General features: G+C 36.0%; 1 protein-coding gene across 2 annotated transcripts in view; it reads right to left on the bottom strand.

Moving 5' to 3' along the window:
• Window positions 1–2,597: 2,597 nt before the first annotated feature.
• LOC145671284 (NECAP-like protein CG9132) overlaps window positions 2,598–26,008 on the bottom strand; it is a 149,427-nt gene continuing 126,016 nt past the window's right edge. For both annotated transcript variants that reach the window (XM_081740236.1, XM_081740235.1), the window contains exons 3-5: window positions 22,986–23,176; window positions 14,159–14,442; window positions 2,598–9,150 (exon numbers count right to left, since the gene is read on the bottom strand). In XM_081740236.1, the coding sequence (XP_081596362.1) occupies window positions 9,114–9,150; window positions 14,159–14,442; window positions 22,986–23,176 (512 nt within the window). In that variant the 3' untranslated portion in view covers window positions 2,598–9,113. The remainder of the gene's footprint in view (window positions 9,151–14,158; window positions 14,443–22,985; window positions 23,177–26,008) is intronic.

Below are 26,008 nucleotides of genomic sequence, written 5' to 3'. Positions count from 1 at the left end.
CGAGCGCCGAAATCTCTAGCGACGTCTCTAATTGACAGCGATCAAGGGGGACCCCAAAAATTTTAAAAATTACTGGAAAAATTTTCACCATAAAATGTAAACAAAAAAAGACATGAGTCACTCCTATATAATTCATGGATCCTTTTGAACATTTTGAGAGAGGGTCCCCAATGTCTTAATTCGACCCTTGTATATTTTCTATACGGAAAACAACAGTGTTGTAAAATGTAAATTATTATTTACTTTCAAATCATGACATCATTCGAGATTTCAATTTAGTGGAATACTTCAGTATTAGCAAAATTATAAAGCAGAGTGGGAAATCAAGAATCTTTCAAAGGTTCAATTACGTAAAATGTGAAAGGCTGTTTTCGCAACGTAATGGGCTGGGAACGCTGGTCTGGGATTAGCTGACTGTATTTCCGGTACTCCTGCTATCATCCTTAGTTCCCTTACTTCCATATGCGACGAGTGCGTGACGTGTCTCTTTTTGTTCATATACCGCTACTCACGATACGAAGTGGAGGCCCCGCTAAAAATTCACCGTCCAGAGCCCACTGGGATATTTCCCGGTTTCCCGCCTGGCCAGTACGGCCCTGGCGAAAACCGCGGCTGAAATTCACCGGCAGCTGGTAGAAGTTTACGGAGAGACTGTAATGTCTCGTCGGCATGTCGCAGAGTTTGCCTCTGGTAGAGAAAACAGCCCAGAAGACCACAACACTGTTGAAGCAGTTTCGCTGGGATATCGACTACCCTCCCTCCAGCCCAGACTCGGACCTTGCTCCAACCAACTTTCACCTGGTCCCGCACTTGAAGGAGCACCTAAAATGTAGCCGCTTCGCATCGGACGAGGAGATGAAATACTTCGTGACGACGTGGCTGAACACTCAAGGACAGGGTTTTTACGAAGAGGGAATCTTCAAACTCATCCCAGATGCGACAAGTACCTTAACCGATAGAGACTATGTCGAAAAATAACCTATCTGTTGGCTGTATTAGTTGTATGAAATAATATATACATGTTTCACTGTAGGCTTTGCAATCTTACTTTCTGATCACCCGTCGTACTACATGAAACTGTGATAAATACAGTGAAACTTGAATATTCGATAACTATCCAAGTTAAACAAAAATTGTTTGCTTTTAGCGTCTCTCTTCGGCATCGGTGTCACATAAAATGTAGAGCTACTGTTCTACAAGCCATCTGAACATGTACTTCCACCAGGAATTGAGCATGGATTTTCAGCTCAACAGGCGACAACGCTCGCTAAATACAAAAAAGCTTACAAATATTATAATTTCCTATGAACTCCACACAAATTCTCATTTCGACAACTTGTTTCCCATTTATTCTTTCGAGTAATGGTTCAGCTTATCGCATTTTGAGAAGAATTATAGTGGATGTATACAACCAACTGTGCTGTTCATCGCGCTCCGTTTCATTTAAAATATGAAAAAAACTTTCCCATGTAAATACTCACTTGATTCACTTACAATGCAATTTTAACCAACGCATATATATATGAAAGTGCATTATGCAAGACGACGTATATGGATCAAACTAAACACATAATTACAAATATTATTAATAACTACAATCTATAAAGGATGCAGGCCAGCCGTAATCCGCTTACTTTCATTCTCCCCCCGTCTCAATTCTTTACTTCTTAATTTTTTCCCTTTTTGGCCTCTCGACGCTAGGACTCGACTGAGAATTAAACCCGGAACACGAACATACTACCAATTACATTTCGCGTAATTAAGCCAAGGCCGGTGGCATGGTTCTATAATCCAGCGCTTCTGGAAGGATAAGACTATACTGTAAAGGTTGATCTTATATGAACCATCATCACTTGCCTCACTCAACTGGCGATGAATTTCAAGCGGTGTCACGCCACCCAAACGAAGAAAACGAATGATTATACGCTGTTCTTGTAAAGTGTCGAAAACAGTCATCACTCTCACCACTACCGCTAGAATTGTATGTGCCGTACGATGTTGCATCTCTGTTACGCATTGACAACGTGTGCTCGCGTATTTTAAAACAAACAGCACGTTTGTATCTGTTACCAGTCCTGAGAAAATAATAATAATAATACAGTAGAGCGTCGATTATCCGAACGTCGGTCAACCGAACGACCGCTTAACCGAACTGTGTACTCGCTCGCACCTGTTACTCTCCCACCCTACCGTCCATCATCCCCCTCACTCCCAAACCAAGTTTCCCACAGTAGTCGCCGCACTGAGCCACCGCTGGCGGAACATTGCTTCTAATGGAGCGTTCACAAGACGCTGCTGACCGGCCAAGCCGCCAGTCGCTGTGTTTCAACAATCAGCACACTTCTGTCGGTTTGGCACTGGCTGTAGAAGTACAGTACAGTACAGTTCTATTATCCGAACAAACCAGTTTTCCTAACACCCATGTCCCCCAATTACTTCGGATAATCGACGCTCTACTGTAATAATAATAATAATAATAATAATGAGGAGGAGGAGGAGGAGGTGTCATAACTTGAGTGCATCTCACACGATTACATGAAATTTTACGTTTAAACTGTGCAAAAAGGAACTGAAAAAAAAAAAAAAAAACAATGTAATAATATTGAGTAAGTTGTTTTAATTACAGAATAAAGAAAATTTTACGGGATAACAAATACCGTACAAAATTACAAATATTTTATAAAGTGCAAACACAACATACGAAGAAAGAAGCAAACAATCAAATAACAGTACACAAAATGAAACCTGTGCTAAATATATCTTATTTTAGAGACCTGGCCTATATACTCAATTTCAACTTAATGTTTCTTGTTTTGAAAATATACACATAATACAATTAATAACCTTTATAATAATACCAGAAAAACTGAAATTCATAATTTTCTGCTGTTTGACGCTAAAGTTCAGAATCTGTTTATTTTCCAGGGTTTTTTTTTTTTACAGAAAGTTCACAGACAATACAAGGTACTATCCCAACATTCTACTATTCAACTGTTTCACAGTGAAATAGTAGAACAGTATTCAGCTGTTCTAGTTTTAACATTTCATTCTGATACAAGTCTGTGGAAAATTCTAATGTAATCTGACTGCTGTAAAAGTACATATCCTCTTCAACTTCAAATTTAATTTTACAGATGATATTACCTAATATAATTTCTGTTAATAAATTATGAAGATATGTTGAATATTAGAAAACATATCCAATTTCAAAGAACATCTTATTGTTCTTACACTGAAGGATACTCCCAGTTAAATATCCTGTGGTTATGCACTGTAGGTCAATAAATGCCAATTAATGATGAGTAAAATAAAAAAATGAAGAACAACGAACTCCAAAATGAAATGAAATTTCTCGTTTAACGTCCGACGGTTATGCCTTTTAGACTAAGAGAGGCAGATGATTAATTAAAGTGAATGATTCTGAAATAACTGATGGAATGAGAATATGCGAGGAAACAGAACTCCCAAAAAAAAAAAAAAAAAAAATCCGCGCTGCATACGCTGTTGACCGCCAGAGAAAACACTCCAAGAAATCCCTGACATTATGCACAAACTTAGATGGTCCGAATCAAACTAGGGACTGCTCGCACGAAATGTGCCGTTGTACCACGGTCATTAAGACACTATTTCTAATCCAATCATATACAGCACAATATCAATTACAATCCAAGACACTCAAAAATACCAGAGCGCTAACAAGCGGGAACTCTGTTCCTAGCGCTCCGTTGTTGTTACATTGTTGTATATCCTAACGACAGTTGATAATTATGTACGTGGTACATTATTTCATTCTTGACTGAAAAATCTTACCTTATACCCCACTCAGTTGCTGCTCCTATTTAGGACATTTCAGTCCTCTCTGGAACCATGTCCATACGCACGTATATGACGTAAGCTGGACATTCTTTGTGTTTACACTACATATATATTTCCCAATAACCTGCGAAAGGAAAAATAGTCTTCGGGTATTCCATGATATGCTTTTGTCAATTCTACTTAACTTTGTACGTTTATTTCCGAACATGACAAACATAAATCTCTTCCGCAAAAATCATGTGTCCAACCACTTCCAATATCTTAAATTCCTTTGGAAATAATGTAAAATTGTAGATTAAATATATCCTGTAATATTCGGGGCCTATTTTTCTTTAAATAGGTTGTTGAATATATATGTATGTATGTGTGATGTAAACACAGTTTCCACCATACACGCGCGTAAACATGGTTCCACAGAAGACTACAATACAGCGACGCAATGTGCTAAACAACAGCCAGCAGCTGTGGGTACAAGGTAAGATTTTCAGTTTTGAACTACCCAAGAACATACTTCAGTAACCATATTTTAGTTTTTGACCGCACTGAGTTCTGATTGTTTCTACGACTTCGATTCAGTTTTATTTTATATTACAGTAAGGTGACTCTAGGTGTTCATTGAAAGAATGAGTGCTTAAAAAAAAAAAAAAAAAAATCCCTACAGAATGGTAACAGGCACTCCGAAGATCAGACTAAGGCAAACGCATTAAAGATTTATACAGAGTATGGTGCGACTGAAGTAACTGTACGAGACTGATGTCGAAACAGGAACAAAATACCATAGTTCTCATCTAGCAACTTTCGGAAGATTTAGTACATAGTTTAAGAAAAATATAAAGCTATATCATGGCTTAGTCGTAATAGTAAGTTAGTTTAAAAATAAACAGAACAGAGTTTATTTATACTATACAAGTACAAAATCAGTCAAATGAAAAATTTTGTTTCCTTCTCCGTATATCGAAAGTAGCCAAGGTTCCATCCAACTCGAATTATCAGATTCTACTCAATTTATTCCACGAAACAAATTATGTCCAATTTACTAAATTACATAAATCTTCCCCAGATCAGATTTCACTTTATTGCTCTGTTTGAGGAATAACACAAACCCTTCTTTCCTAAATTTATGAACTTGGTATTTATCTCATATGAATGAAAACATCAAGTACAGGGACCTCCCATGTCGAATATATTTGACCTCCCATGACGTACCTAAGGTGCAACTACCTGCTATGTCGTGTTTTTGACAACACTGAGTCGACACCGAAATGTTAATAGCATAACTGTACAAGTCCGAACCATGCGCTAATACATTAATATTATTATACTCAAAAAACCTTTATAATGCTATGATCTGCTGTCTTTTACTAGTTTATTTCAGAATGGAAGAGACCGTCTGTAGGACTTCAAAACTGAAATATGTTCCTTTCGTGTTCAAAAATATTTTATTACACAGCTTAAAAAATAAAAACAAGGATCAGTTCCTTTGAGACAAACTTGATGTGGAGAGTCTCGGTTGATTTCATGTGGACAAATATGTAATGTGAATTAAATTTCATGTAACCTCGATGAAGAATCGTGAATTCCAATGAAATGACAACGAGGAAGGACAAAATTACAATTATTCACAGAATTATGCACTTCCGCATATAAAAATCAATTTTTGAATTATTTTATAGAATTCCATATCTACATATAAACTAAATTTATTATAAGAATTAAACTGCCGTTTTATATAATTATTAGGTTTCGTCAGCACCACACATAATAAGAGTAACCAAAGTTTCTTACTGGGCTTGTGATATACTGATAATACACTATCTTCGGAACACAACATACTTTAGTTTGCGATACTACACACAGGAATGTAACATTTAAAGTTGGTTAAAAAAAAAATGTGAAAAGTACTCCTTGGATGGGACGTAAAACTGAAAAATTTCATTTATATTTCGAAGAGGATAGCAAGAAGAGACATCTCTTCGAAGAGGATGCTGCTTGGGGAAGTTCTATGATGGTATAAAAAAAAAGCTTCCAAGGATTAAAATTATGTTGCATCATAATATTGGACAATCAGCCAACGATGTACCAACAGACAATTAGATGAACGATGAACACCGAATTTCTGAATACCTACTAGGACTCGAACACTGACAACTGACAATAAATAGTAATGTCACTCTTAAAAAGTCTCTTGTTTTACTCGGAAATCTTAGTTGCCATTTGAATAAGCTAAGCTACCGATTTTCGAGTTAACTATCATTCATACATTCATTCATTTCGTATTTATAGCTTCTAGGAGACATTACCGACGTTTTGATACGCTTTTAACTCTTAAACGAAGCATTTTTGACCCTTGTTTATTCGAATATTTCTTTCGTTTGCGAATGCTATTTATAATTAGCATACGTACACGAAATATATGTGTAATAGAAAATGTGTACCATTTCCAGTTTGATACTAGTATATCCATCATAGTTCGACGAACTAGTAGGTGAAGTAGTGCATAATCATTAAAAGGCAAAATTTTAGAACTTTTTATCGCAAAGCAAAATTAATTTAATTTTCATAAAAGCACAAAATGTTTATACAGGCTTTAAGACAAATGTGACAATGCTGTACCACGAACAAACAAATTATCTTCAGAAATCACACCAAGAGGGAGCTTAAAGGTAGTTCGCCAAATAATTTACTTCGAAAAGAAGGTATTGTCCAGAGAATAACTTCGTAAATCTTTAACTTATAGTCTAAGTCTCTCGCTTAAGAAACACAGCGAATTAAGTCTAATTTCACCAGATCTTCACACTAAAACATTTTCATTACGAAAACAAAATCAATGACATACTAAATGCATGAATTGTATTAATAACATATAAATATAAATGTCCTCAAATGCAGGTCGTTATATTCTATAGTTACAAGAAAGTAAATGCGACCCATCTATACATCATTATCATCTTTTCTGTAACAGACCTTTAGGTGATAAGCAAAAAACACTGACACACACAATATAATTGGAAATACTTATTTGTTTCAAGATTTTAGCATAAAATTAGGCAATCTTAACAAATACAAGAGACTCACAACTGATATGTTTCCTTTCAACGACTAACAAATTCACTCACATCTTGTCATTAAAACCACTGAGAGCATATTTTTAGTTACAAACTAAGTACACAAGTAATTTACAATCTCAGCAGAGAAACAACTCTTTAACTAAAATGAGCCAAACCATATACATTTAACGTTGAAGCCAGGCCCATTTCGAAAATATCTTTAAAACATTTTGGTAGGTACCATTTCTTCACCAGGTATATTACAAATATGAATATTTTAACCAGGAAAGATGATTAAAACAGAAGGTCGATTCTCTGCTAGTTCAACAATTTCTGTTTGTCTGCTTTCTCAACAGTACATAAATGGTTTTCAAAGTTCGTTTCAGTGTGAAATATGCATAGTCTCTTCAAAATTGGGTTGAAATCAGAAACATATTAGAGAAGAGAGCGAAACTGTACTAATGTTCTTACAATTTAAAAATAATAATCAACATAGTAATAATAATAATAATAATTTTTAACTGTTCCGGCTAGTTAACCAAAATATACATACTGTATATTGTCGAATATTTTTTGTGTATTAGTCAAGCTGCTTTTAGTAATTTCAATAATATTCTCCTTATTCCTGGTGAAAAAAAAAACAATAACGACAAAAATTAGAATCAGTCCTACTTTTCAAAACTCATTTATGAGTTCACTCTCTTCCAGTTTGAAGTTCATTTTAATGAAAACCATAGAATACTTCTTTATATTTTTAAAACAAATAAGAAAATGAAAATAATCATTCACTGGATTCGCTTTTTCTCTCTCTCTTCTCCTTGACTACATTTTCATACTAGTCATTAAACAACACGAAACACAAACATTAGACTAATACACATTGAGACGTATACTATTTGCTTCAGAATTTAATTCTTAATACTCGAGAGGGGGAAAAAAGTACAAAATATCACACAGATACACGCACACATCCACGCTTCCATCCAGTGCATAGGGTGATCTGTAAACATTTAGAAACAAAACAGAGCGATGCTTTCTCGCTTGTCTTTTCATTTTAAATTACAGTTGGAGTTTAATTCACAAATATACATTAAATACTCATTTTATATATATATATATATATTATTACAATTTAATACGTGAATGGGCACATACAGATCTCAATTAAAAGAAGAAAAAATTCTCAATACAAGCCTGAACACTTACATCCTGTTAATCTATATGAAAAAGGCACTACAAAACCAGGTAACAATATAAACCTGATATCAATAAAATGAAAGTGGACTGTCACTCAAACTATGATTATCAATACACTGTCTATTTATATAATTAACAAATGCAAACCATTAGTTACTATCAAAGTACATACCAATAACTAATTATTGTCCTTTGCTTAAGATTCAGTGTTACTTTGTATCGTTAATAAACAAAGAAAATAAAAATTTTCGATTACCCTATTACATTAAGCTAAATTCAAAATGCCCATCATTACTTTCAAATATCATCTCTCTCTACTGGATCTGTTTTAAAAAATTATACGTAGCATTGTTCGCAAAACATTTGGACATCTTTCTTTCTTTTATGAAGCACTGTACTTTATAAGTTAGGAATTTCTCACAAAGATTTTTCATTTCCACCTATGAATGCAGCAAAAAAGCTTCACGAAAGACAAGTGGCCCAATTCTTTTTCTATGAACAAGCTGAACCATTAATCATTTCTTTTGAAATATGAATTCGTGCAACTTTACAAGAAGGAACCAAGAAAATATATATATATCTCCAACCAACAACAAAAACACCCTCAACCTTCATAAAAATAGGTAATGCCTCTTAAAACACTTCAGTATATAAATTCTATAACAATATTTATACATCTCATATATATATAATTTCTATGTACATATATAGTACGTATTTAACATACGCATTTCACTCTGTCATCCACACGTTTCGAAACAAAGCACTTGTTGAATTCATATATTCACTTCAATAACTGCCGGCAAACAAATCAAGCTAAATATCAATACATTAACACGCACTGCAACATCTTTTTTTCCTATTCTGCTTAGGACGTTCTACGTGTAACACACACATAATATTTATTCTTCATATATATATATATATATGTATACTTAAGTGCTATAATGCACTTATAATAAACTCAAACTACTGCACATACAGTAATATAGAGAATCATTTTTTTAAAGTTGGATCATGTTTATAAATTATAGAAGAGACTTCGCAGTGTTTCTAGAACTGTACCCAACTGGGGTTGCTTGGTGTAGTGCTAGAAAAGAAAGAGAGAAAAAAAAAATAACTTTAATTAATTATGCTACATTTATTGGAAAGTTTACACTTTGTATTCATGAGTTTCATCTGCGCAGGATTTATTTATGATATTATGGCAATACAATCTGATCCAGCATTTAACTATGTACGCGCGACTAGTAAAATAACACTGAACTGGATGTGATAGAGGAATGATGAATGATGTTACTCTTCACCAATTTCAATTCCAAGTCTATTTGCAAACCTCTGAGGCAACATACACCAACTATCATCAAAATAAAATAATTAATAAATAAACTCACCATCACTCTCCCCCATATATATATATATAGTACGTTAGTACATCGCTTTTACACTAAAAAAAAAAAGAAAAAAAAAGAAAAAAAAAGAAAGAAAATAGTGTAAATTTCGAGGTATAAAAAGGAATTTGAGAATGTTGTACTATCATATCCTGCATCCGTTCAATAACTTCTGCACGTAAAAACAGAGAATGAGATCATATTCAATACTGCTACATAATGTACAGGGTTCATATATTTTCGAGATCAAAGAAAAGGCAATTCACATACAAATGTATATACAGGCGCGGATCCAAGGGGAGGGCTATAGCCCCCTATGACGCTCAGGTGTACACTGGATAAAATGAGCTTCAATCCTACTTTCTTTATGCTGGATAAAGCGGCAAACTGTGGTTTAGCCTCTCCCTTGATATCCTGGATCCGCTGAACACACACACACATATATTATATATATATATCGCCCCGGAAAGCAGAAAGGTGCTAAGCGCCATTCTCCTTGATTTCCTGACTTCCCATTTCATGTTTAATGTTGACAGGAAGAAGACAAGTGGCAGGAGACAATATGAAAGGTCTGCAGTGAAAACTGAATTCTATAGAAGAATGAAAGAATCGGAATTAATTAGTATTTCATTCATTTTTACGCTCTCGTGAGAAATTTACAGTTTGGCGCTTAGCACCTTTCTGCTTTCCGGTGGCGACACACGCACGCACACACACACACACACACACACACATATATATATATATATATATATTTGGTCTAGGAATTAATTCGTGCGGGTGGACAAGAGATGGCGCAACGAACGGAGCGTCCCACAGTTCCGTGTATCCACACATGTGTTGCAAACCCCTGTTATCGCGTATTGTTCGTAGTATAGGGCAGTGGATTAAAGCGTCAACAACACCAGTTTGTAGTTAAGTGAACATGGCGCAATTTGTGCCTGATAAAGTGTTTTTGCGGGGTGTCCTGCTGCATTACTTTAACATGCAGAAAAGTGCGACTGAAAGTCATCGTATTTTGGTGGAAGTGTATGGTGACCATGCTCTAGCTGAGCGAACGTGTCAGAAGTGGTTTGCACGGTTTAGAAGTGGTGATTTCGGCTTGGCAGACCAAGAGCGAGCTGGACAGCCCAAAAAAAATTTCAAGACGAAGAATTGACAGCATTGCTCGAGCAGGATTCGTGTCAAACGCAGGAACAACTTGCAGCAGCATTAGGCGTTGATCAAACAACAGTCTCCAAACGCTTGAAAGCCATGGGAATGATTCAAAAGATGTCACATTGGGTTCCACATGAATTGAAAGACAGAGACGTTGAAAGACGAAAAACCATTTGCGAATTGCTGCTTCAACGACAGAGCAGAAAGGGGTTTCTGCATCGAATTATTACGGGTGATGAGAAGTGGATCCATTACGAGAACCCTAAACGAAAAAAGGCCTGGGTGAAACCAGGTGAACCAGGTCCATCACAACCAAAACGAGATATTCACTGTGCAAAGGTTATGCTGTGCATATGGTGGGATATGAAAGGTGTGGTGTACTATGAGCTGCTGCAACCGGGTGAAACTATGAATGGAGAACGTTATCGACGACAATTAATGCGTTTGAAGCAAGCTCTGGCCAGAACACGACCAGAATGGGAGAACAGACATGATAAACTTATTGTTCAACATGATAATGCTCGCCCACATGTCGCAAAACCGGTCAAAACCTATTTAGAAAATGTCGGATGGGAAGTTTTACCCCACCCGCCGTATTCACCAGACGTTGCTCCTTCGGACTACTACTTGTTCGATTGCATGAACAACGATTTGATTGGACAGCGGTTTACTTCTTCAGAAGATATCGAAACATGGGTCTCTGACTGGATCGCTTCCAAGGATGAGGACTTCTTTCGCCACGGAATCCGTACATTGCCTGACAGATGGGCGAAAGTGGTGGCTAGCGATGGACAATATTTTTCTTAAGGTATTTATGTATTTTGTGTTTGTACTACAGCTTCAATGTGTGCGTACCAACCGCACGAATTAATTCCTAGACCAAATATATATATACCAAAAGTGACCGTTTTGTTGTGAGACAGTACTACAAACGATTTGCGAAAAAGACTTATCTATAAAAACTACATGTCTTATTCTACTTTTTAACATAGCCACCATTCAAATTCAAGTACTTACAGCATAATACCAACTTCTCTGTACCTTCATTGTACTCCATTGCAGCCAATGTATTTAACCTTGTATGACAGTGTCTTTGAGTTCACCAGCAGTAAGGAAGGGGTTTCCGGAAAGAAAGAACATTCGACTACAGCAATTAGCATATTCCACTTACGATCCCTCAGTTCGACTTACGCAGACGTGAGCGCTATCAAATTGTGAGCGCTGAAGGTGTCCGACAACATTGAGAATCTTGCCAACTCTCAGCTCCCAAAACATTTCCCCACTGCAGGTGAGCTCAAACACACTTTGAATACAATAGTGATAACAGGGTCAAATGACGGTATAAAAAAAAAGTAGTTCAAATGACGGTATAGAAAAAAAAGTAGTATCATGTTATAACCTATATATTAAAATGCTAGGTTTATATGTTTGTGCTCAAAAAAAGTTTACATGTTTTTAGCCAATCCTTTTGACAGTGAGTTCTCGGGAACCATAGGCTCTAGAAAGATGCAGTTTTCACTAATCGATTGCAAATTTTGTGTAGATTGTTCAGTTCTAATTGAATATTTTTTTTAAAAATAGCCGTTATTTCTTTATTACATTTTTTGAGTACACTGGGAGTGTTGAAATTTTAAAAAAGGAAAGCATCATATCCTACGACTTATACATTCCAACACCATACGTTTGTATACGGGGTATATCTCTCTGGCGTTTGTTTCATGGCCAAATGATAATGAAAAATGAAGAATAACCATTTCTCCAGTCTACGATGAATCTTCATTGTTTGGAGTGTTTTGCCCAATGAACACCATGTATCACTGACATTATAATTAATTGTGTGTGTAATGTATTTGCTTATTACATACTGAATGGAAGAAGAAAGAAAACACTGATCATACAATGAATTAGAAACTCCAACCGGAAGTAGCTCAAATCTTGCAAACGGTACGATATTGAAAAAAATCTCGCCTTTATGGTATGCCTTGCTGATTTTTATCAAGATGTCTTTCACTTGTGTCTGTACAGGGACATGTACAGGATGTTGTGAGGAATGACAAGGAGATTCATGCTCATATGTGAATGATGCGCTGTGTAGAAAGGGCAGGTTCAGCTAGTAAGTGCTTCATTGCAATATTAAAGAAGTTATTTAAAGGTTCATGGTTCGTCAAAGAAATTAAAAACACTAAGAAAATACGTAACTTACGTGAAGATGTTGCTTAACATGAATTTTAAGTAATTGAGGGTAAGTGGGAAAAGTATATAACCTTTAAATTTATACAGCAATTCTACAACAGTAATTTCACAAATAGTTTCCAATGGAGAACACAAGTCTACGAAACTAATTCTACACTACATTTGTCGTTACAGAAGTTCTTGTGAAAGGTCTGTAGTAGCAAATAGTGTAACAAAAACAAGTCATTTGAATACAAGGGCTTTACATTAACAAGAATTTAATTCTCATCCTTATTGTACTTCATGAACAAAAGAAGTTGCGAAATGACATTCTAAGAAACTGAAGGGTTTCAAAATGTTTCCCAAAGCTAATGACAAAGGCTACAGAGATTGATGCACAATTTAGTATAATTAAGGTACATTTGGACGATATAAGTTGTTTAACTTTTACAAATTATATACTTATGCGGCATACATTAACTTTGCACGCTTATATATATATATATATATATATATATATATATATATATATATATATATGTATGTATGTATGCATGTATGTATGTTTTGGAGCTTTACTGGTTACCAAGAAGATACGAAGGCTTAACAGCATGTACACTTATGTCCAAAATGATTGTCGCATATCTATACCTTCTTCTTGTAAGAATATGATTTGATAATGATTTTGCAGGGTACTTTTAATACTGGTACTATGTGTATAATCGGGAAATGTATATTTGTGGTAAATTTCATAGGAAAAGAATTATAAATACAAAGATTAGAATGAATAAAACAAAATGTTGCTAAATGGACAAGAAAGTCTTCTTTTCGTTTCATTGTTCTTATTTAGCACATTTTTGAAATGAAATTTACCACATACATGTCTTTGCCGATTATACATTATATGAAATGCCGGGCGAATTCGTTATCAAATTATATTCCTACAACAACATATTTATAGATATGCGACAATAATTTTGGACGTAAGTGTACATCTCTGGCTTCTTTTTTTATGTCGTCTTCAGAGACATAGTATTCTGCAGTTTCACTTAGCCTGCAAGGTCTCTGAACTTGTATCCACCCAAACTTGTACTGTAGGAGCATGAAAAAACATTGTGCATTCGAATATTTCCATATAAGGAACGAATGAAGACCGCCATCCTAAGAAACAAAGAATTTAGGTAGTAGTGTACTGGAAAAAATCAGAAAAGATTCGGCGAGTTATTATGGGTATGAAGGTACACAGAAACCACTTGGTACACTTAATATAAATTACTTTTCCATTTTTATAGGTGGAGTTAATTTTATTAGAGTTGCACAGATAATCCTAGAATTAAGAAGGAAATTATTAAATAATGCACCTCCCGAGAGACTTACCTTGGTTGCGACTGCGCACTTGCAAATTCGCTCCAATTTTCTGAGGAATTAGAAACCCCAGGTTGTTGTGTGGCTGCCGCTTGGGCAGCATTTGGATTTCCAACATCAAATAGTAAATCCATATTGCTAGCAGGCTTCGGAGCATGAGATGGTGATGACGTAGGAGTAAGTTTTGAATTAGGAGGAGGAGCTATTTTCATTCCGCCCGGAGGAGGAGGAAGAATCCCCGTCCCAGGGCTTGACTTAGGCTTTGGTCTGCTTGTAACTTCACTCCCATCTTTTTTCTGTAAAATACACATACTTGATATATAAAGACACTAGTACTTATATTAATTTTTATAAGATAAAAAGGATAAAAGTATTTTTATACACATGAATTAAAACTAAGTAAGTAATAGTATATGACAGGAACTTACTTAATTAGTAAATAAATGGGACTAGCTAGCGCTAATCCGGAATTTACATTTTGATAGTATTATGTAAGAATCACTATAATTATGGCAATTTCCATATTTACTGCAGATAAATATTGCTATTTATATCCTTTCTCAGATTTCCAACATAATAATTTATCTAAATACCATTTTCAACTGCATTTGCGGGCAATGAAAATTAAGTCTTCATATATAGGCCCACACACAATTTTCTCAATTCCTTCCAAAATTAACCGACTGATTTATAGTTACCTTCACTGTCACCAACAAAATAATGCAGAACGCGACCTACCAGTGTAGAATTTGAATCACTGTACTGGATCAGTGGTAGACCACTCACTTCTGGAGTGGGTTTTGTGGGGGAGAAACACCGTATGCGTGTGTTCTGTTGGGTTTTCTTCTTTCATCACGCTTTCTTCATTCCACCATTTTTGTTCATCATCATCACCGTCTATTTTAGCCTCGGAGCATAATTGTAGGATGTTAAATTTAAAAAATGAAACCCTGTAGTACGCTCGCTCTCTCACCTGGAAACATAAAAGACACACGCGCTAGTGACTAAACCGTTAGAGTGATCCTAATGTAAACGAAGTAAAACTGTATCCCTCTACCGTTCCTTGAAGTGAAAGGGATAGGGAGGAAGGAAGTGAATTACACAACTGTTAAAATTTTTCGTTAATTCACTTTATCCTAATGATGAATGAATATAATACTTTTTACCACTTCCGTGTTTAGTGTACTTAGTGGTCTATTATAAATTCTTCAATTTTCTGCGACGACTTACGAAAAATCCAAAAAGTTTCTCAGCATTTTAGTAATGGCGCACTAAATTATAACAAAATTTTCAAGCACATAAAAGTAAAAAAGTCTTTACAATTCTATTTTCCTATTTTTTAATCACTTATAGTATTTTTATTTGAAGGAGAAATATACAGAGAGCTTATTGGTTTTATATAACCAATCAAAAATCTCCACATATATTTACTCAGAAAGAGGTATTTGGTATTTATCCCTCTCGGGGGGATAGAAACATTACACTGTAGAAGGAACGAGGGATGTTTTGCATGTTAAGTGCCGCGCGTATTTCTGGCGTGAATCTCATTTTCATTTATTTGATGACTTCTTTTTTCGATTTAATACCACACAATGAAATATTCTAGTTTTACGTCCAACTTTTATGCCCTTTAAGTTAAAGTAGATAGATAATCAGTGGCATAGCAATAGGGTAGGCAGGGTAGGCATTGCCTACGGGCGCAGAGCATTTCGGCATATTAGGGGGCGCCCCAAGTTTTTAATAAAAAAGAAGCAAATTATACAAATGGAGCCCCAAGTTTTCACGGTCTTCATTTCCGAACCTGGCAAGAATAAAAATTTCCTGCTCACTTCGCCCACAGTTTATTACATTTGCGTATCAAATTATTTGCATTACTGTAAACTTGTCGAGGTCATAGCACTGTAACCGTCCTGTACTAATAAGATATCAGTCCTATATTACATGTACTGAGCTACTAACTTTAAATAAAATTCCTCTGCGCAACAGGCTTTCAATATTAATGACAAATTCTATGACCTATAAGACTGGATTAAAACAAGTTAAAAAGTGTTGCCATGATTATGAAGCACAGCACAATTGCCACGTATCACGGCTACACAGAATCAAGCACAAGCACCAAGGATCGGACAAACCAGGCAACTGCTCGGGGCGCCAACGTCAGGGGCACTCAAACGAGTACCCAAAAAATAAATTTTCTAACGTATTTTCTAATATAACTGTAATAAAATGTGAAATATAGGCCAGGACTAGGTAAGGGGGGCGCCAAAAAGACACTTTGGCCAGGTGAAAATTTTACCTTCGTCCTCTCCTGACTCTGACTAACAAGGAACCCTAGTTATCGATCAGAGCCTGATGTTCATGAAACTTTATATATAGAGAGAGTGCCTCGGAAAACTCGCACAGCCAAAATTGTAGCTGCAGTTCTAAGACGTTGGGACAATAGGGTTCGAGAAAGATCAAAAGTGGAACTTCAGTACATTAAGGACATGGTGAGAAAATGTACTTACGCACGTTTTTCTTTAAAACTGGTCATTGTAACGACACGAATTGACCATACATGGATACGAGAGGGTAGATATGATCTGTTAAAAGTGATAAAATGAATATCCGCCATCTTGAAAAAGGCCATATTGAAGCTGGTTCGATTGGTGTAAATGAGAAGAGGGTCATACGATGCATCAATTTGAACGTAAATTGACGCAAAACCTGTAGGCGAAGTCTGTTGTGGGATTACATTATTCCTGTGGCTCTGGTAGAATGGTTTAAATACAAGATGAGCAAAGTGTATCTCATGACAGTCGAGCAGATGGAGGGTATGGAGCGCTATGATTGGGTTCAGTGTAAAGGGGGCGGATCGAAAGGAAACTTTCTTATTTTATATATGAATAAAACCCATCCCGAAGTTTGGAGCTCTTAAAAGTAGCTCTAAGTAGCAGTACTACAACGTACCTCCCCCCCCCCAGAAGTACGTCCTGGATCCGCCCCTGCAATACAGTATTCCCAAGAATACATATCTCCGGAAAATGAAACAACCCTGAACAAACTCTCTCAAACACGCTGGGATTCAAGTCATAATGCCGGGTTCGCTCTAAGAGGTGTGTCTTACTGGAAAGGAAAAAAACAGACAGAGCAGCTCATTATAAACGGAAAAATAGAAAGGTTCGATTTCGTTGTAATGCTTGTGTTGTGGGAAAAAGTTCTACGAAGCATTAATGCTGTGTCAAAAAAGCTGCAGCACCCTAGTGCTTGTCAGAGTGTCAACGAGAACTGAAAAAATGCTGTACAATGGTGTAAGATCTTAGAAAGAATGTGTCTCAAGTATTCGAGGAAGCCAGTGCTTGTACGCGCAAATTTGGTGTTTCAGATGAGTTCGAAGAAAGAAGGAAGCCAATGTCGAAAATATTCTTTGAAGAATTGGCACAAAATACGAGATTTACTGACCGAGTCAAAGAAAATGAAAATGAAATGAAATCTTTAAATTTTACGTCCCACGGTTATGCCGGTTAGGCTAAAGGAGACGGTAATGATGAGAAATGAATGAAATGGTGGAATGAAGTGGGTGGAAACGGGAGAACCCCGAGAAAACCCACGAGCACGGCGTTTGTCCACCACAAAGTCCGCACGGGGCGAGCTGGGATCGAACCAGGGACCCCAAGCACCGGAGGTGAACGCTCAACCATTGAGCCACCGCGCCCCGCAACCGAGTCAAAGAATTCGAGATCAAAGTGCTATTGTCTATCCTTGACTCCGAAATAGTAAACATAGACCAAGAGTACGCACGTCAATGTTACGAACTACTCCTAAAGAAGAGGTCACCAAGTAGTTCTATGACTTTGCACTTCTGTATGCTGACGATTTATCCAGTGACTTTCCACGAGAGGTGTTGACTTTCAGAGACACTTTTCAAGACAGACTTTCAAATCTTTCAACCCACGAAGAGATTCTTCATTTTATTACAGAATCTGACCTCAGCTCAGCATTTCCAAATCTGGTGACTGCGCTTTGTTTATATGTAACTCTTCCTGTTACAGTTGCAACTGCTGAGTGATCATTCTCTAAGTTAAAATCAATCAAGACATATCTTAAAAACAGTACCAAGGAACCTAGGAACAGGACTTAAAGAACGCCTTTGGTGTGTGACCATGCTGAGTATTGAACGAAAAAGAGTTCATGAATTGGACATAACTGATCTGATAAAACAATTCGCAGAAGCAAAAAATGAGAAAGAAACATTTCTGATTTTGTATGCAATATGTCAATTAAAAAAAAAAAAAAAAAAAAAATGAAAATAGAAACATGCTTATAAGCGGTTTCACGAGGTTTATTATTTATTTTATAATTATACTATATATATATTTATTTGAAATCCGTTTGGTAATATTGGTTGATACATTACTGTTTATTTACACTACCACTGCAAAAAAAGTCCGAACTTTACATGAGTATATCTTTAATGAACAGGGCACACTGTGCAGTTTACTTTTAAGACATATCACAACAATATAAAAAGAAAAACATCAATACCTTCCCACTGATAATTTTCGGTTTATGGCTGTTTCTGCGTGTACGCATAAGTTACAAGTCATGCATGGGACCTATTCGATGGGTGAGGGGGGGCGCCGCTAAAGATATTGCCTACGGGCGCCAAAGACCATTGTTACGCCACTGTGGATAATATTTGAAAGTAAATGATGACACAATAAATGGTGGTATGAGAATGTGGGAGAATCAAGAAAAGAAACAGAAACGATTATGTTCACTATAAACTTACTTTACATGGAATCGAACCAAAAGTGAGCATTCTACCGTCAAAACACCGTGTCCCTCATGTTACTAACATGTCAAGGTTCTTGAAAATTATTCATTTGCTCCATATTATTACTACTTATTACAATTGTTCTGTTGCTCCTGACGAGAATCTCATTTCATTATGTATGTACTCTTCATCCAATCCCAGACTGATTTTAAATGGGTATATAGTGTTATTCTAGGTCATTCTAGGTCACTTTGAAAATATGAAGTTTTGTACGGATTTATCTTCTCTTTTCTAGCAGTTAACACATGTATTTTGTTGTCTACACTATCGAATCAAGATTTGTTAAAACTATCACAAAACAGAATTTTGAACTAACCTCAGGAATTCATTTTACATAAGTCACTACTGCTACAGAAACTTAATACTCATCGCCACATAAACAACATTCCAACACTGAATTATGTTCTGCACATGCGTTTTGAATAAATATCTTCGCCAATAATACATTCTGTCTACAACATCTGAAACCGAGTCTCACATATTTGCGGTGAAACTAATGTAGTTGAATGCTTATACAAAGTAAAATAAATTAAATAAATAAAAAAAGAAAAAAAAAAAAAAAAACGGAAAAGCATTCAAACGCCCAAACTACAAATCAGTTGTTATACTGAGCATGTCAGGGGATAATGTTACTTGTTTCCTTTTAACATTTAATGATTTCTAAATAATCATTGGATTTCCAACTTTCGGATCGCCGCTTCACAGCCTTTTCAACACTGTTCCACCGAAAACGTTTGTGGAAAAATAAAAGTGAATTTTAAAAGGCTACTAAAGTCAGTACCCTTTGAACAATTAGAAGGCAAATAGATTTAATAATACGAACGATAATAAAAGTTTGAAGGTTACATTTAACTTTCAAAATCTAAGAGAACAACCAATTAACCCTGCTGGAAGCTAAGAATAGTATTTAATTCGTTCTTATGCAAGGTCTAGAAAGAAAGAAAGAAAAAAAAAAAAAACTCAAATCCTTAATTACTACACGTGTCCTTTGTTTGGAATTTATTGGCCTTTTTTCAGCACCTAAAAGAAAATATGGTAATTTCTAATTCCCTTAGGGTTTTCGTAATCAATAGAACAGAAACCAGGGAAGAAACAGCAAAAGAGACATATCATTAAATTAAAGGCTAGAACTACAGATGCTACACATTTCCTTCTCTGCAGACATTCATCCAGAATAATCTAGTTCCAAACTTTTACAGTATCTCTAAATTGCAATCAGATTATTTGTCGAAGCTCTGCTGTCGCGAGTCCTAGAGGCCTACATATAAAATAATGCACACTAACATATTATAAATTACAATTATAGAGCACGTCAATGCTTTCCATATACTAGCAACAGTACGTTAAGGAAAGAAACAAGTCTACACACAACGAATTTTACTGCTGATAATTTTCTGTAATCAAATACAAACTTTGGTGATGGTTCATTTTACCGCACAGGTGAAAAATGATCAGTGGAGGGAACTGATAAAATATTTAACCAGGTATGGTTTTGAAACATACAAGGAACGTTCAACGAAAATATTTATTTACAAGCTTTGCTTAACCGATTTCATTTTCTTCAACATCTAATAACACAAGCAACGAGCAATAACAAACATCTTTTTCTTACTTAACAAACTAAATATGTGTCCTTTTATGTTCACTTCTTTCCTTAACAGGAACAACCGATTTTTTTCTCATACTATATCCTCTGAGAGTGTGAATTGAATTACATTCAAAAATCGAAAAAGATAGACAACTGGATTGAATCGAACCCGGTTTCCAGCTTACCATATCGTTGCATTAACCAATACGCTAGTTAGACGATAACGCACCGGTACTTAAGCTGGAGATTCGAGTTCGATTCTCGGTTTAGTCGTACATTTCTTTCCGCTCTTTGAATGCCATGATAAATCTTATTGGAAACCATCTTCGATAAACCAGAAACTGACGAGGACAGGTATAGTCGACTATCAATAAACTGAAAAAATGAAAAACTTGCTCTTATCTACTGTCGTCCGCACAGCTATCATTACTGGTGTCAGGGCCGGTTCTGGGTATTTTGAGTCCCTAGGCGAGAAATATTCCGGTGCCTCCTTCCCCGTCTCTTTCGCTGCAAAGTTACCAAACTAGTGATATTATTTCTTTTCTTTTTGCAAAGGACCTTTACCTAAATTAAAAATATCTTCCAGACCTGTACATAATTTAATGTCATTTCGATTTCGATCAAGTATACAGTGAAGTTTGCTACATATAGTAGCATGTTTTAATGCTTTTACATTGTTTGTTGTAATAATTGATCATCCTATTAAAGCTACAAACTGCGCAAGGCAAAAATCACCCGACGCGCCGCCGTTAAATTTGCCGCCCACAGGCAGGTGTCTAGTTGGCCTATTTATGCAGGTAAGAATTATATACACTAACATATTATTATAGAACGATAATGATTTCATCTTATTTATGAAATATACAAAGGTAATAAACTGATTCCAAAGATGAACTGAATAACGCAACCCAAGGTACAATAGTTTCATTAAATATTATTATTTATATACACAAGCATATTCAGTGTGGCAGCCGTTCTGATCAGATGTCTATAAAGAATATGATACACATTCAACTATGAGTCTTTTCCATAGACCTAGTAGCTAGAGCATGTAATCTCGGCTTTGATTCCCGATGAGAAAGCATTAAAACTTTTAAAGCAATTATAGTGGTTCGGATTCCACCTTAACATATTCAGACCTGTATTCCTGTTTCGCAGAATCCTGTTTCGTAGAAAGGAGTTCAAACTGTTTTTTCACGTTCAGTGGATACACACAGCTCAAAGCTATCATTCGGAATATTTTTCTTCGAGGAGAGTATTAATTGTTGATTGTTAATATTGAATATACTCTAAAATTATGTATGTATTTAAGTTGAAAATACAAGAACTACCACTCATGCGAATGTTAGGTGTCCACTGTTGAATGAATTTCTAATTGCGCTTTTACATATACTTGAAAACGTGGATTCAATTGATCTTCAACTGTAGGTCTACGCCTCCTATAGTCTTAGTGCTGAAAAAGTCCTCCCCGCTGGTCTAGTGACTACTGCATATACTTCTGGTGGGAGGGGTCCCAGGTTTGATTCTTGGTGGGAAGGCATTATCATGGTTCGGATTGCACCTCAAATTGTAAGCCTACGTCTCATATAGCCTCGGCACTCAAAAGCACCCAATCTCCAATCCAAGCAAGCAAGCAATTGGTGCTGAAGAGGTGATAAATTTCAACAAACATTCGATTTGGTATCTGTTAATTCCTAGCCTGCCCTGTACGTCCACGGGTCCAAGAACCTTTCATGCAAACTCTTATCATACTCTTGGGACGGACCTAATGAGCTTATTCGTTTAGCATCACACAGACAGAGTCCACAGCCATCACACAGGCAGAGTCCTGTAATATAATTCCCTATTTGGCCCGTGGGTGACTTTTGTAACAAATTATAATGAAATTTTGTTTTGGCGTTACTTCTGACTGCTTTTTGACTAATTCCAACACACCCAATGATCTTCGTTCATTTCTATATGCCAAATTCAACCACTGTAGTTGTTAGATTTACTGAAGAAAGTTGAACGTCCCATTTTAGCATCAAGCTTATATGAGGCGGAATTTATAGTTTAAAGCAATATCTGGGGTCTGTATCCTAACCAAGCATCCCCTTCTCCCTTTCATGGGAATCGAACTCTGAACCACGCATAGAAAAAACATGCACGTCAACCACTTTGCTCCGTAGCATCACGCTCTTGTTCTACAGAAACTTGGTTATTTTCAGGTTTTATTATTCGTCGTTTTGCTAATTATCTGTTTTATTCACCTTTTTACTGAGTATGGAAATCCCGAAAAATTATTACTTATCCTGTGAGGCGCAAACGCACTGGAGATTGAATCCGGACTTGTTAACCATAAGCTATTTGAAATTTCTCTAACAATGATGATAATTATAAGTTACCCGAGCATGAACCTTTATCGTGATATGACTCTTATGTACTAAAGTACTTACCGTTATCTTCATATTGATTTTGATCGTCTCCCCTTCTTTGAAGCGAAGATCTAACTCCGGCTTTGGTTCCTCCTTCTCCTTCTCTATTTCTTCATTCTTCTTCAACCATTTGAAGTGATCTTGCAAAGCAACGTTCAAGTCGAAGCTATCAGAACGATCCGAAAAACCTAAACCTATGAAAGCAGATCTCCCTGAAAAACGAACAATAAAAAACAAAATAGTTAATTTCCTTTCGACCGTAATTTTATCTGTGTTAACACGCTCATGTAGCCGCCATGAGGTAACAATTTATTTAATCAGTTTTTATTCAGTTTCATATGTTTGTTCTCAGCTTTATATTTAGCATCTTAGTACATGTACAGGCAAGTGATAGTAAGTAACTAGTAACTAATTAATATTGTATTCCCGCTTTGGAATTCCTTTTTTGAACAGAGCTTGAAAGAAAAGCCTGTAATATGACAGGAAGTTTCTCCAGGAACATCGTAAAGTATTTCAAGTAAAATAAAATCCATATATATCACGATAATGTTCCAAGGCTAAATGAGATGATGATAATGAACAAAATGGTAGAATGGGAAAAAAAAAAAAAAAAAAAAAGAAAGAAAAATGTGAGGAAACGGGACTTAGGAATTAGATTTCTGGGCTCTGGGTTTTCGGTATCTGGCCATGTTAGCTCGTCACGTATAAGGGTGACGTCCCTCGGCGATTACACTATTCGAGGAAAGGGAAGGAAGAAAGCGGCCTGCGACCTATATGTTACGAAAATTCAGGAAAACTTCACTCAGGGAGGCTGGTCTGAAAAGCCTTTTACATTTTTCCGACCGAGTGTCTCCATCGGGAATCGAACCCGAGACAGCTCACAGGAGGAAACGGGAGAACCAAGAAAATCCACACACACGTTGTTTGTCCATCAACACGCCCACTTGGACCCCATATACCGGAGTCAGTGTTCTACTACACTCAGCCACTGCAGCCTTAAATTAGTGTGTTCCACCATATCATTATCAAGATTTTCTTTTCAGCATTTGTCAACCACAGTCAGTTCTCAACCTTATCAGAAATCAATTTAGTTTTCGAACCACACCACTGAAAACAAAATAAAACAAACAAACAAACAAAAATTATCAAATTCAATACTTCCAGCTTCTATATTCAGTACAACCCAGCCTATTCTCTACAGAAATTTAAGGATCTTGCTTAACCTATTCTCACGAAGAAGCGCTTCCCGTAGTACCATTAATAGTTTTCTGAAGGCAACTAATCTCTATACCCTCATAACGAGAACTGGTCCCTTGGAAGACCCCACACCTCTACCGAAGAAATGCTTGAAACCAGGATGTGAAATCTATCCGATATTCGATATCAAATTGACTGTCTAATACTTCACATAAATATACATACACTTTCTATCACTCCGGTGATTGCGATTCTTCCAACCCTATTTATATACTCAACTTATTTTAAGGGAACTTGTTTTTCGATTCTCCTCAACAACTACTGATACTTCTGCAAATACCCAAAATCCCACGTACAATGTCCCAATAAATAACACATCATAGCAGTTATTCTGACATCTTTTGTATAAGTATTGTCAAACTCTTTCTCTCAACTCTTCCAAACTTCAAAAAGAGAAGGAAATATACTTAGATTACCATCCTGTCAGCCAACTGCTCTTCTAATCTTAAACGTCTGTAATAACCTGCTTCACTACATTCACTAACTTCCAGTACTTTTTTTTTTTTAATCTTGTGATAATTTCTATTACTTTTGTTAGTTTCTTTATATATTTCATTTCTGAATTCTTTTTCCCTACCTATATCATTTTCTTTCTTCATTTATGACTTCTTTGTTCTGCACTTCTACCAACCCAACCGTCCTTTTACTTTAATCTAACTCAAACATTAGTAAGTTCCACCTAATTAGTCTAATAAATGAATAATGCTACCTGATGAAGCATTCTAGCGAGAGAACTCATATTGTACTTTTAAGTGTTATGATTATGGTTTTACTACCCTTTTCGTTTTGTTTTAACGTCCCACGCTTATAAACCGATGGTAAAGGTGACAACGATAATGAGATGGATAATATGGTATTCGTAGAAGCTGGGATTGAATCTGTGACCGCGCGAGCCAGAGAACACTCTAGCACTGAGCTACCGCGGCCCCAGGTTTTACTACCGTCTTGTAAATCATTATACAGGGTGTCCCGCATAGAAATCGCGTCTCTTTGCGAGGAAGGTCATTCTAAGCAAAAAAAAAAAAAAAAAACTCCTATGACCATGCGTCCTATTCTCAACGGTTTGAAAGCTACAAATTGTTAACTATTTTCGATTTTATATTGAATCAAGTCTTTATTGTTCATCCTGTGATTACTTTACATATGATAAATAAAACGTAATTTATTTGAATAGTGATAGAATGGGCTTTTCAACGGTACGCAGTCTGTGGAAATGATTGAAAGGAAGTAATTGAGGGAAATTTTCAGCGCCAAAGAATTCCCTTAATCTTGAAAAGCGGAAACTTTTGAGGGACACCATCTAGTTTTCCTCAGTAATTTCTCTCCCAAAGGCATGCTGCATGCTGTTGGAAAGGCCATTCCATCACTATTCAAATGTGCTGTCTCACCGCTGTACTGTCTGACATACCGATATTTGAAAGTAATATTCTCTCATACGATTTCTTCTTTTAATAATCTCATCATTCAGTACCGTAGTATAGTATTACCAGAATATAGGATTTCTTGGTTTTTCCACTTTTTACTGCATGTTTCCGACACATACAATACTAATTTCATTGTTAGAGGGATTGAAAACTAATTTTCATTGTTCACAGGTGATGTCAAACACAGGCAGTGTTGTCAAATTTAGCGAAATTTCTTGAATCTGCATATGTTTTTTAAGATAACACTAAGATAAAAAATGAATTAGTTGTACCTATAGGGTTCATATATATATATATATATATATATATATAATCTCTGACTCTTCATAAGAATTTCTCGACCCACGACCACATGAAATTACT

This window comes from Thermobia domestica, chromosome 15 (assembly GCF_964235325.1).
Source record: "Thermobia domestica chromosome 15, izTheDome1.hap1.1, whole genome shotgun sequence".
Classification (NCBI taxonomy): Eukaryota; Metazoa; Arthropoda; class Insecta; order Zygentoma; family Lepismatidae; genus Thermobia; species Thermobia domestica.
Note: the sequence above shows the minus strand (reverse complement) of the source record. Positions and strands in the feature narration are given on the sequence as shown.